We start from the raw sequence: 12833 nt of genomic DNA on the forward strand, positions 1-12833 counted from the left end.
CAAAATGTGACAAATTCCATGTCAGAAGCATTATTTATCTTAATAATGATAAGCTTAATTTAGCACGCCCTCACCCAATCCTCAAAACCAAGAGATGCTACCTTACTAGTGCCTCGTCTTTGTCATAAAGAAGGCCTGACAACAGTTTGCCTTTTACATTCAAAGGCCTGCTTTTGGAACTTAGAGATGACACCATGTCTTAATTTTACAGAGGTTGCACTGCACGCTCTTCCTGTCAGCCGGTGACATTCACAGCAATTTCAAACAACATATTCATTTTCAGTGCGAAGAAATGTCAGCCAGGTCTTGTTTGTTTTCTGTCCTAACTGCGCTGTGAGGGTGTTGTGGACCACTAACTCCCCCTACTGGACAAGTAGTGCAAAGACACTCTTTGAGACACGAGAAATGACTGAAAGAAGCCAGAATATGCAGACTTCATTATTGAAATTCATCAATAAAGAAGTACTCAGAGATTATTTCAAATGTATTTTTCATGATGATGGTGGGTAAAAGTGAAGTTCAAGCTTTTTACAATATGCCTGATTCTGAACGTTATATACTCAGGCTTTTGCAAGTACACACACACTCACACCAAAAACACACTTTTCTCATCAACTATTTTAGTCTTTACAAAGTACACACACATATCTTCTACCTCCTCACTTTTCACTTTCCTTTCAGCAGTCTGAGCAAAGGCAATAAAGAACAGTAAAGAAAAAAAAAACCCAGCCAACCACGGCCGCACCTCTCATGCAACTCGTCTCTTCACCTCTACATACATGAAAAGCCTGGTCCTTCCATTGCCACAGTTAATGGTGCGGACATTATTCATCTCTCTAGCCAATTTGAGGTCCTTTTCTTTCAGGGATATAAAGGCATGAGGGGTTGAAGGGGAGTCTGCGAAGAGTATTAAATATGTAGAGGAAGATGGACAATGGTGCAGCCGAATAAAGAGGGGCAGGGGAGCTGGGAATGAAGAAAGACAGGAGGTGTTGAGACCGAGTTAGTTAGTGAGAGAATGTAAGGGAAAGAAAAAGAAATGAAGAAGCAGTCACCTTGACTGTATGATGGGAGTTTGTAACACCCAGTTTTTACCTTTCGGAGGGGTACCATATCTAGAATGTGTAACAGCATAAACTAAACATAATAATCAAGCTGAGATAAAAAACAAAAAACAACAACAATGATTTCTGTTTTTAGGTCTTTGAGTAAGAAAACAGATATATTATAAAGGAAATATTAGTGGCCCAAATACTGAGCGCTGGGAGACATCATAGCCATAGAAGATGATGATTTGCTGTTTGCAATGCTGACAAGCTTACAGGTCTCTTTTAACCAACACATGTTTTTCTCTCCTCACAGGTTATGTACATTATGCTATATAAGTTTTAAGTCTAATTGCTAATGCTAACTGCACAGGTTTAACATATAATTATGTTTACTCTTAGTCACATAGGGGCTGCTAAATCTTGTTTGGGGGATTATTGTATACAGAGGGGAGGGGGGACAGCGGGTGTGTATTGTAACTAATATCTTGTGTCCTGCCTGTCTGTATACTGCTACTGGATGCCTTGAATTTCCCTCGGGATCAATAAAGTATCTATCTATCTATCTATCTATCTATCTATCTATCTATCTATCTATCTATCTATCTAAGCTTTGCTCTCCAGGTTTTTAAAGAGAATGTCAAACTCCATAGTGTCTGGGATCAAGTAGTGCTAAAATGGCACAGGAGCAGTTAGGTCTTAGAAAATTAATTAATTTCTGAAATATATTTGAGAAATTTTGAGATATTAAGTTTCAGAGTTTCTCAAAAACTTTAGAACAAATGTAAATCCATACTGATGAATTATGGAGCTAAAATCAATGTAACATCATTTGGTCATCTTCATCAAAGGCTTTTTAATAGTAGGACATCCGCTTCTACAGGACTATGTATTCCTACAGAAGCCATAAAAAGTGTCTCCAATCTCCATCCATGTGGTAGAAGCCAGTATTTTTGGTATGACTTCCTGTCTTCTTGTCAGGGAGAATGTACGCTGAGTGGCCAGGTATGGAAGAGATCATAAAGTAGATGGTGATTGACGGCATCTTAATGGAGGAGGATGGATCAATAAGTAATATCAGCAGTTTTTAATTCAAGGCAACACACATAAACCTTTACCAACTTCACAATGTCACTCAGTGTTCATAAAAGTTTTCTCCACATCCCCTCGGACGAAAAGAGATAAATCCATCAAAAAGTCGTCTCAGTTTTATTGCCCACCCCTCCTTACTCTCTTCTCTCCCTCCTTTCATCCCCCCCTCATCTCCATTTTGATGTCTGTCTATTAGCAGAGGGTGAGGCCTTTCCTGCTCTCACATCCAGGGGCTAAATTAGCTCAATCAGCCCCCTTTCACCTCTCTTCCTTGGGCTTCAAACTGAGTGACACACTGCTCCCCTGAGAGGGAGGGAGGAGTCACACACACACACACACACACACACACACACACACACACACACACACACACACACACACACACACACACACACACACACACACACACACACACACACACACACACACACACACACACACACACACACACACACACACACACACACACACACACAGCAGCCTGAAAAAGAATATGACAGGACGGAGGAGAGGGGGACAGGTAGACCAAGAAGTTTTGGTGAGACGGAAGAAGGGTTGAAAAAACGGATCCATCGTCAGCTCCGAATTAAGTTTGTTGTTGAACTCGTAGAAAAAGCACTGATTGTTTTACTTCTCACCTCGGTGGAGGTCTAAATAAGGCTCTGAATGCCGTGCCAAACCCCTTCCAAGAGGCCCCACCATCAAAAAAAAGGGGTGATGAGTGTTTCTCAGTATCTCCCTTCACTACAAGCAATCAATGCCAGGGCCCAAGTCAGATGCCAACATCTCTTAAATTGCACATTCATGTTTGATTTGTCTCAACCTTTTCCCCCCTTTTCCTTTCCCTCTTACTAAACAGCCACCCAAGTATCTGTGGAAGTGCAAGGCACGCACTTCTGCTGTAGTAATAGCAGTGAGTGTATGTGTGTTGGGTTGGAGATGGGCGAAAAGGTGGTGATCGGAGTGAGCCATAAGATCTACTCTTTGCAGCTCTACAGGGATTTATTAGACCAGGGAGTACATTAGCATCATAAAGAGCCTGGAGAATGGGCCTGTGGATGGGCTGCAGACACCACCACTACACTTAAACATGCTCTGCGGCATCACTCTGCGTGTGTGTGAATGTGTGCGGATGAGGAATAAGATTACCCCGATTTAAACTTATGAAAGGCTGTTAAATGCTTTATGGATCATCCTGAAGCAGTCCTCAGCTAATATATCAGGACATGATGGAAAGAGCTGCAGAGGAGAAATAAAAGAGGTAAGAAAAGGAAGGAAGCAGGATACATTTGAAAGCCACTACAATGGAGAAAACAGGATACAATTCTCAAATAGTTAATTTTGTTCATCAAAACCTGTACATATCCTTGTTTAAGATTTGCACTTGAAATGCTGTTTTTTTCATGGTTGTAACTCGGTCAGGGCAAATAAGGCAATCGATATACGGTACTCGACAGTTCGTGTAATTTCGGCACAAAAATAGAACCCAAAGTGTCCCACAACTGTTCTATCGATTGTGAACAAACACAAAAAAACAGTGCGTTGTTAGGAGTACTGAGAGGGAGTTACTTTTCACAGCAGCTCAGTTTTTTATGTGATAGTAGCGTCACAAACGCCAGTTGGAGACGTGCTTTAAATGTGAAGTGCTCTGCTGCCCCCTGGTGGGAAGTTCAGGCAACAATTAGTACCAGGTTTATTTATCTCCAGCCTGTTTTGCCTACAAATATTGGAGACAAAAGTTTAAAAAACAAACAAACCCTATTTTCTTATATCAACTGTCCAACACTCGATTTAACAGTTGAAATCCACTCTCCCTCATACAACACATTTTCCATTTATCCTTTTGTTTTGCTTTTTAAATGCAGTGTTACATTTTTATTTTTTTAGACGCTGTGTTTTGTTTTTAAGACTTAAACAAAAATGTGACGTGCACTAAACCTAAAATTGTAAAAATAAATGAAGCAAAAAGGTTTTAGTTAAGCATAGATAAATACTCAAGTTGAAATAACCAGTTTTCCCTGATGTCTATATATCATATTGACACTTACCTTAAACTATAATTAAGATGAAATATCAAAACAAACATTGAATGGAGCAAGACTTAAAACTAGCCTGGACCATGTTACGGTTTAATATAACAATATAAAAACACACATACATACGCTTGCACCTGCACATACTGCACATTAGCTGTGAAGAAACACCAGAAGTCGGTGAATGGATTTTGATAAAATATTTTATAATCTCAATAAAATCAGAACTACTTTTCCCTGTGTATTTTGATCTGCAGAGCGCCCTCTAGTGAAAGAGAAGAGGAGGCCTGAGTAGCTCTTTGGAGTGTCGGCTGGGTGACAGTACAACAACAGTCAATCTGGGGTTGATTTGGAAAAAAGGCACAACACTGGCAGACTGACAGAGACACAGACGCACGGACAGAAACAAAAGCAAAGTCAGTGCTACAAGGCTATAACAATCACAACTCCCTGGCTCAGATTTAATTTGAAGACAGTAGTCATTCAGTCTCCATGGACACCTACTGTACGTCAAGAGAGGGAAAGTTGTATTCTGTTGCAGTTGGACCAAAACCTCTGGTAAAGCTTACATTCATGTATAATGGGAAATTTGAATTCAGTAAAATGAAATGATCAACTTTCATCTATGTCTGGCTCCAAGTGAAATCACAGAGAAAAATAAAATCCCAATAATATAAAAATTGCATCAAAAATGTACATGATCTCTTCATCTCTGCATGGAGCTGAAATTTTAACGTTCATGTCTCCCTGCTCCTTGAATAATAAAACGTCAGTGGCTTTAATGCATTATAGTGTGCTTATTGAAGATGTCTCTGAGAAAAAAAAGGTAAAAATTAGAACTAAAAGAAACACAGATAAAACACATTTAAGTGGCATAAAACATTTGAAATACATCTTATTCCACAAATTCGTCCATGAACAAAGTTAAAACAATAACATAGTTTCCAGTGCTTTTGGAGATAAAATAAAACAAACTATAGGAAAGAAAACAACCAATTCTTTTAATCAAAAAAAAGAAAAAAAAAACAAAACACCATAATTTTTTTTCTACCTTTATCGTTACTGATCAAGAGATATATCAATTCAAGGCTGAACCTTGAGTGACCAACTTCCACCTGCCCTGCCCAAGTGAAGACTGCAACCAATGGGATGACATGTTTCCTTTGCTGAAGGTGAACAGCAGACCTGAGATCAGCCTCTGCAGCTGGCAATCGATTCATCAGAGGGGAAAGAGACAGGCTGACTTAAAAAATAGATTCAAGGCAGCACTGTTTGTTTTGAACTGTAGGTATCTGAGCGCCATAAAGCCTATTTGTGTACAACTTGCACGTTTAATGAGTTGTTTGTGAACCGAGTCAGAGCGTGAGCTAAGTGTGTGCAAATGCTGTGCTCTTAACAGTGAACATTACCCGACACCTTCTGTGAACTGAGACTAAGATTAAACCCTGTCACTTTAAATTCCATTCACTTGAGCAAGGGCCTAAAAATGTCAACAAGTAAAACGATTTAAAGCTCCTTTGGATTGCGTCACATTTTGGCACCCCCTGTGTATCTCCTGTACATGTGTTAGTGACATTTGCTGCTGAAAATCTCACCCGGCTTTCTTTTAACAGTCCCTCGTGTCACTACCTGTGAATGTTTGTAAAATTTATTTAAAAAAAAGGTTGTTTCTGTCTGTGGCAATGGTTACAAGCATTAAAAATATATAAATGTTCAGTCTTGTTGGCTTTTGTAGGTCACTTAAATAGATTTTTGTCTGTTTACCAACTAGCTATAAACTCCTTTTTTTAAGGTATAGAGGTAAACTCTAAAGCGTTGAGAGGGGGTAATTGAAAGTGATTTTGAAGTCTAATGCCCTGTCATGACTGCTGACCTATGAAAACATGCCTTTGAAGAGCAGCAGCTGCAAAATAGAAAGGCACATTGATAGAGGTTGAGTCTGACAAACTCAGGTTAAAATCTGCTATTGCATAAAAATGACCCTGCTTGTGTGTTTAATTACAGTACCTGAGTATTTTGACAACTATAGCATGGTTTACTCTACTCTCTCACATGATTTAACACACCTGTGAAGTGTATTCGTCTGATACGCGTCTTGACAATATCCAGTGTTAAAGACATAAGATTCAGGGACAGCACTGTGTGTAAGGACTTGTGTTTGAAAGCTGGATTATCTTTTCATCCATGGAGTTTTAAAATGTTTCTCAAACGTGGACACTTAAAGAAAACCTTTCAGCTTAGCAGGCTAACATAGATCTTTGTCAAACAGTTAGCGCTGGAGGCAAACGTAAACTGTGGAATAACAGCATGTGCAACAGAACAATGAGACTGGACTGCATCCCCTTAAGATGAATTATGCATGCAAGATCATGAAGGTTTTTTTCCATTTTATTCACTATCTTTGGTTCAATCATTTATGGTTGCTAAAAGAGGCTGATGTAAGGAGAAAATAACTTGTCCTCTATCGACTCAGACAATGTACTCGGTTTGTCCTTGTATCTGATAACTTCAATCTAATTAACTGCTGGTTTTGTCCCTTGTTCAATTATGATTCAGAGGCACCTTTATGGAAACGAGGCCAAGTGTGCTCTATAACTCCTGACCTGGCAGTGTGAGTTCAGCCCTTGTAAATGCTCAGTCTGTTGGGCAACATGCCAAGTTTGTCTCACATGCACTTGTGTATAAGTGTGTGCATCAGAAACGTTTGTTCTCTACAATTTCTTTACTGTGTTGGTGTTGTATCTTGGGATATATGTACCAATGAGTGTTTCTGAATGTGTGTTCTGGGTGGATGATGTCATTCCTTACTGTGGTTTGTGCTGTGTGTCGTGTGCTTTTATGTTGTTGTTTTTTTTTTTTCCTGCGACCTCTGTGAAACCTCTGCATGTGATCATGTGAGTGATTCTGTGTGTGTCTACAGTACGTCTCCATCTTCTATGCTGAAGCTTGATCTGCGGCTGGAGTCGACAGATTCCTCGGGAGACATTGCCGAAACAAGCAGCGGGTCTCCTCCCATGGGGGACAGGGGCTCGTCCATCATGAGGAAGCCCAGTTCACCTCTCTTCCCCTGGACATCCAGGCCACCCAGGTCGACGAGCCCCGACATGCCATCTGAGAAGCCGGGGATCCCGTCACACAAGTCCAGAGACTGGGCAAAGTCAAAGGGTTGGGAGCTGCCCACAGACGGGTACTGGATGGGTAACTGAGGCTGCAGGTGTTGGGGGAGCGGTGGCAGCTGGCGGTGCTGATGCTGATGCTGAGCCTGGTTTTGGTGGTGGAGGTGGTTCTGTGGGAGGAAGTGGTGATGCTGCTGGGCCTGAGGCTGAGCCTGGTTCTGGACTAAGTGCTGGGGCTGATGGTGGACTTGGGGGTGAGAGAGGTTGTCCTCTGGGCTGGTCTCTTGTTTTACGTAAGAAGCCATCAGGTCATTAGGGTTCAGGCCAGAGGGGGAGTTGTTGGGGAGGCCATGCAGACGGGCCTGCATTTCCAACTCCTATGAACAGTGGGTGAAATGAGGGAAGCTTCATCATACACTAGATTTTATGTGAATGTGATACTCTCAATATCTCGTAACCTCTTTTTATACAGGGAGTTAATAAGAAAATGACATTTCTTTTCTGAATGCTGCTGCCAGAGTCTTGATAAAAATCTGTTAAATATAAGGTTTAGGGTTCAAAGGTTTTTTATTTAAGATACTTGTGTTTTTGTGACATATACTGTACCTCTGTGCTCAATTGAAGTAAAAATAAAAACAAATAAAATACAGTGCAATATAAGAAAATAAAATACAATGAAGGTTTTAGCATAAGTTATAATTAAGTTATGGTTATGGCTAATTTACATGTGTAATAATTATAAAATCAATGTGCAATAGTTGTGAATGAAGAGTATTATAACAGATATAAGTTAAGACTTCATTGACAGGTAGATGTACACATGTTGACATTCAATGTGGCTGGGTTTAAAGTGGTCAGAGTGCAGAGTTCAGGGCTCTAATTGCCGCCGGGGAAAAACTGTTCCTCATCCTACATACAGATTCAGCACTGTGCAACAAATTATATATATTTTTTAAGTTCTTCAACTTGTTTATAAAACTTTGAAAGAATAGTGTCTCCCATACCTGAAAGAGTGTTTCTTTCTTTTTATGCTCCAGCTCACTAAGGCTCTTTATTATTCTCTTTTAAATATTCTGGCAAAAAAAAGCCTTCTGTGTGTGCGACTACAAACTGAGGACAAAGTGTCCCTGGATAAAAGTCCGGCAAACACTCTAGAAGTAGGAGCCAGTGATTTAATAAAAAAACAATAAGAGTATATTCTCTTATTTAACATTTAACAGATTTTAATTGACTGTTTAATGATATTTCAGTGTTTTATTGTTTGTACTGATGCCATCTTGTCTTGTTTTTTTGTGTATATGTTCTGTATACTGAGGTTACATTTACTGCGTGTGTTTTTGTGTTACCTGAATGCGTAGCATCAGCTGTTTGTTAGTCATTTCCATCCTTTTGAAGTTGTTCTCCACCTCTCTGGTCCTCTGCACGTCCTTCTGCATGCGTTTGATATACTCGACAGACGCCCGCAGAATAGTGCCTTTGTTCCAGCGCACGTCACTATGCACACAGTGAAGGACAAAAGCAATTTACACAAATAAGTAACGGGCAGTAGGTGATTCAATTCAAAGGTGCCATCCTCATTCAAACTGCGAAAGCAACTCACAGGTCGTTGGTTTTGGGGATCATGGTGCCCAGCTCTTTGATACGATCATTGATGTTGAATCGCCTCCTCCTCTCGACTGTGGCGGAGGAAAGTAGAGACAAAATGGAGATCAAATAGAAGGCAAAGGACAATACATGAAGAAACAGAAAACTTGAATTATGTGAAGCATTTGAAAAAAGACTGGCACACACTTCATACATACAGCGAGGAATAAGTGATACAAGCACTCACACACAGTCACAGGCAATTACACGCAAGTGCCAGAACAGCAGAAATGAACAAGTTAACCATCCACCAGGATTTGAACCATGTCAGCTAAATCAGTGCACGGTTGTATAAAACTGTTTTTTTGCAAGAGAGAGATTATGGTGTGTGGTAATGTGTATATGTGAGCTAAGTGTAAGTGAGGGCATATGTTTTTGTTTTTTTTAAAGCAATCCACAAAAGAGAAGAAGAGACGGGGTTGACTATTAGGTCAAAGAGCATGCAGAGGTTAAGACTCACTCAGATTGTGGTTGTCTTTCTTCTGTCTCTCCTTGGCCATAGCACGGGCTTCTGCATCTTTGCAAAAACAAAAAGTGATTAACTAACATCCGAGACGGCGACTGTGCAAAAGGAAACAGATTCACAGCGTTACCAACCTCTCATCGCCAAATATTACCAGAGTAAATTGTGAGCAAAGGTTTCAGTCTTTAAAATCATTTTGTAACATGATCAAAGTTAGACTGAGTTCAGATGGATTTGACGTCTCCCAGCTATTAAAATGTGATGATAAAGTGGAAAACTATTGACTTTCGCACCTGACAGTTCTCGTTTAATGGTCAGGTTGGCAGGACAGGAGTTACTGGTCATAGCTACAGTTGGTCCCTTCATCCCAGGACCTGTATACACATCCAGGTGACTGCTGGACAGGGGGAGCTGGGAAGTGAGCACACACAAGTCAGACATGCAGTACATACAGCAACCTGCTCATAAAGAGAACAGACACTTGACTCCCATGGAAATAACATTCACTTTTCTATTTCAGCTCTAAACAACTGTACAGTAGCTGTACAGATGATCTACTGAAAGACAGTTAGAAAGCCTAACAAAAGCTTCTCAAATTCACTCGCATGTTTGGAAGAAAAACTCGTCAAAGTAAAAAGACAACTAAAAAGGTTATTATTGACACAACAGCTTTAAGCATCTTCCATAAGGTGCATTTTAACCCAATGTTGTGTCACATGTTTGCGAGTGTCTATGACAGGAATGACTGACAGAACTTAATAAAATGTAAAGGTAAATTCTAACAAGGTAATTCAACCTCGGGTCACACTGACTGTTAAATTGATCATATTTCTCTCTCTTTCCTCGATGACTCATTTACAGCTTCCAACACCTTTTTAAGTAGCTTCAATAAAGTCAGTGTTCGTGTTTAGTGTGCTGCAAAGTAAAGATGGGACTCGCAGCAGGAGATAATGCAACAACATCACACTTACTATAGGAAGAGCTTGCCAAACACAAAGCAATGATTGACAATTTCATCCTATCTTTATGACCGCTCTTTATGGCTTTATTCTCTCCTCTGCCTTCTCCTTCTCCTGAACTTGCACTATGGCTTGCTCTCCAAAATCTTTCGCACTTTAGACATTGTATAAGAGCTGTAATTTAGTTTTGTACGGACTCCTAAAAAGTCTCGATTTCCTTTTAATTGTACCGTATAGTTTGAGTCATAAGAGCACTTTTTTGCTGCCTGTTGCCAATCATGTCGTACTCCCTGCAGGGACAGCAAATGTGCTGTTGCTAATGAGGCCTGGAAGATAAAGAACTTCAAGGAACAGATACCTTATCTGCTGGCTACTGTGTGAGCTGTGAGATCAAACACACTTACGCACTCAAAAACACGTGAACTTTTGTATGTAAATGATATGCCCTGTTAAAAGTGTCACAGAAGATCTCAAGAACAGAGAAGTTCAAATCACCACTCAGGGTGGAGGACGTTTTTTATGTCAGAAGCCATTGTTCAAATTCTGTTCACATTGTCTTGTATCAGCTGATTGTTACTTGTGTGTTCAACGGTTCATATCACATCTTAATGTGATCACCACATTCAAACAAAAATAGATTCAGATTAGGTTGGTGATTTTATCGTTTTTTTGAAGTGCCATCTGAAAAGTCATCATTCATTCGAGGAACAACAATCACCGATTTAACAGCGTTCAATTGTAAACGGAAAACGTTGAAGTTTGAAACACATGTAACTCCCTCGTTTTGCAACAACCTCCCCTGTCCTGAGCACACAGGCAGCTCTGATAACGGCTCATCTCACTCAATTAAACAACAAAGCATGACTGCGACTCAGTTTAACCATCCAACTGAGACACTAACAGTTCACTAGTGCCTGGTATTCAGTGGTGCTTTTACTAAACTTTGAGATTCCAAGAATTCCACAGAGTTTGCCGCTTTAATCCCCATCAGGATTAGAAGGTGAATTTAACTCACTGCTCTGTCAGTTTAGGAATACGTCAATGAGTTTACATTCTATCACATTTTACACAAAAAAAACCATCCATCCATATATAAAACAACAGCACAAATCATGTTGAATATATTTTTCTCAGCATCTGTTACACTGTCTCACAATACTGCACTATTGATTTCATCTGTGGGGATTTTTTTTTCTCTCAGTCAATTCTGTGCATGCTCAACACACTGATCCTACTGAGGGTTGATCAATCACCTAATCTAATCAATCAGTGTGATGTACAAGTACACACACAGACACACACACACACACACACACACACCAAGTCATATAGATGACCACACAATGAGCTGATCCTGCACTGGTCAAGACCTGCTACTATCTCTACAATAATTGCACTGTGAACTCTAACAGTTAAAAATCCTACCCGACAAGAGTGTCGGAGTTTGGTTAGGTCCCTGAGAACAACAAATCCAAAGCACAAATATAAACTATTCTAAAAATTAAAACCCCTCACCCTCCCCACTGCCCACATTCTATAATCAGGGACCTGAGGTTGGGAGTTAGAGCAGTCACTGCATCTGTCAAAAGCGTGCTTCATTCTGAGCAAAAAGCTAAACGAAAACTAAAAAAAAAAAAGTCATACTTAACAGTCCGACAAACAACAGTGCTTCGGTGTCTTACCAGCTGAATCTGTTCTCCTTCAATAACTTCCACAATGGCATAGGTCTTGTTCATCTCCTTCATCTTCTACTTCTGCCCCCACTAGGCCAGTGCTCTCTCTCTTCTTCTTCTCTCTCTCTCTCTCCCTCTCTCGTTCAGTCACCAGCAGCACACACAGCTCCTCTCTGCGGCACCGATGCCCCCGTCCTGTGAGACTGACCTGGCCTGTACCGATCCTGTCTTTCTTCTACCTCCGCTCCCCTCCAAACAAGAGTGAACTTTCCCCTAACTGGACTTTCAGCCTGTTTTCCCCTTGCACAAATTGCACTCATCCCCCTCTTCCCTCCTCCCATCTCTCCCCCCCCTCCTTCTCCCCCCCCCTCCCTCTCTGGATGTCTTGTAAACAAGTTGAACTCTAACTGCTGGCAGTTTAATTGTTAATTTTCTGAGTTGGTTGCCTTCAACACAAAGCCCAGCACAGTCCTAATCTGCCATGTCTTTCCTGCAGTTTCAAACTACATCCAGCCTCGTTAAGGGATGGAATGTGAAGTGATTGAGTCAATTATACACTCTAGCATGTGCACATGTAAGTTCCTCTGTGTATACGGCTGCAAAAAGACACAACCTATTGCCTCCACTGGGATATGTAAGGAAAGTAACAACCATTATGATGGCTTTTCTTTGTCAGAAAAACATGGACCTCAAACATGTATTGCACATGTAGCAGTTTAGCACGACTGACAACTGTTCAACCAATATTCATACTATCAGCAGCAAAGACAAAGTAAAAGGATGAATAAATTATGGGACAAGACAGAG

At 40.5% G+C, this 12833-nt stretch overlaps 1 protein-coding gene and 1 long non-coding RNA gene across 6 annotated transcripts in view; one reads left to right on the top strand and one right to left on the bottom strand.

Moving 5' to 3' along the window:
- The first annotated feature begins 2883 nt into the window (after positions 1 to 2883).
- LOC306822061 lies at positions 2884 to 5202 on the top strand. Its single transcript, XR_013778851.1, has 2 exons — positions 2884 to 3399; positions 4429 to 5202. It is a non-coding gene; the product is annotated as an uncharacterized lncRNA (long non-coding RNA).
- The window catches only part of tfeb (transcription factor EB), a 30948-nt gene continuing 22471 nt past the window's right edge, over positions 4357 to 12833 (bottom strand). For 4 of the 5 annotated variants that reach the window (XM_079340758.1, XM_079340756.1, XM_079340755.1 and 1 more), the window contains 5 exons: positions 9688 to 9805; positions 9392 to 9448; positions 8888 to 8963; positions 8634 to 8781; positions 4357 to 7664 (listed from right to left, as the gene is read on the bottom strand). In XM_079340758.1, coding sequence (XP_079196884.1) covers positions 7086 to 7664; positions 8634 to 8781; positions 8888 to 8963; positions 9392 to 9448; positions 9688 to 9805 — 978 coding nt within the window. In that variant the 3' untranslated portion in view covers positions 4357 to 7085. The remainder of the gene's footprint in view (positions 7665 to 8633; positions 8782 to 8887; positions 8964 to 9391; positions 9449 to 9687; positions 9806 to 12833) is intronic. The other variant, XM_079340759.1, reaches the window with a different exon arrangement.

This window comes from Symphodus melops, assembly GCF_947650265.1.
Source record: "Symphodus melops genome assembly, chromosome: 4".
Taxonomy (NCBI): domain Eukaryota; kingdom Metazoa; phylum Chordata; class Actinopteri; order Labriformes; family Labridae; genus Symphodus; species Symphodus melops.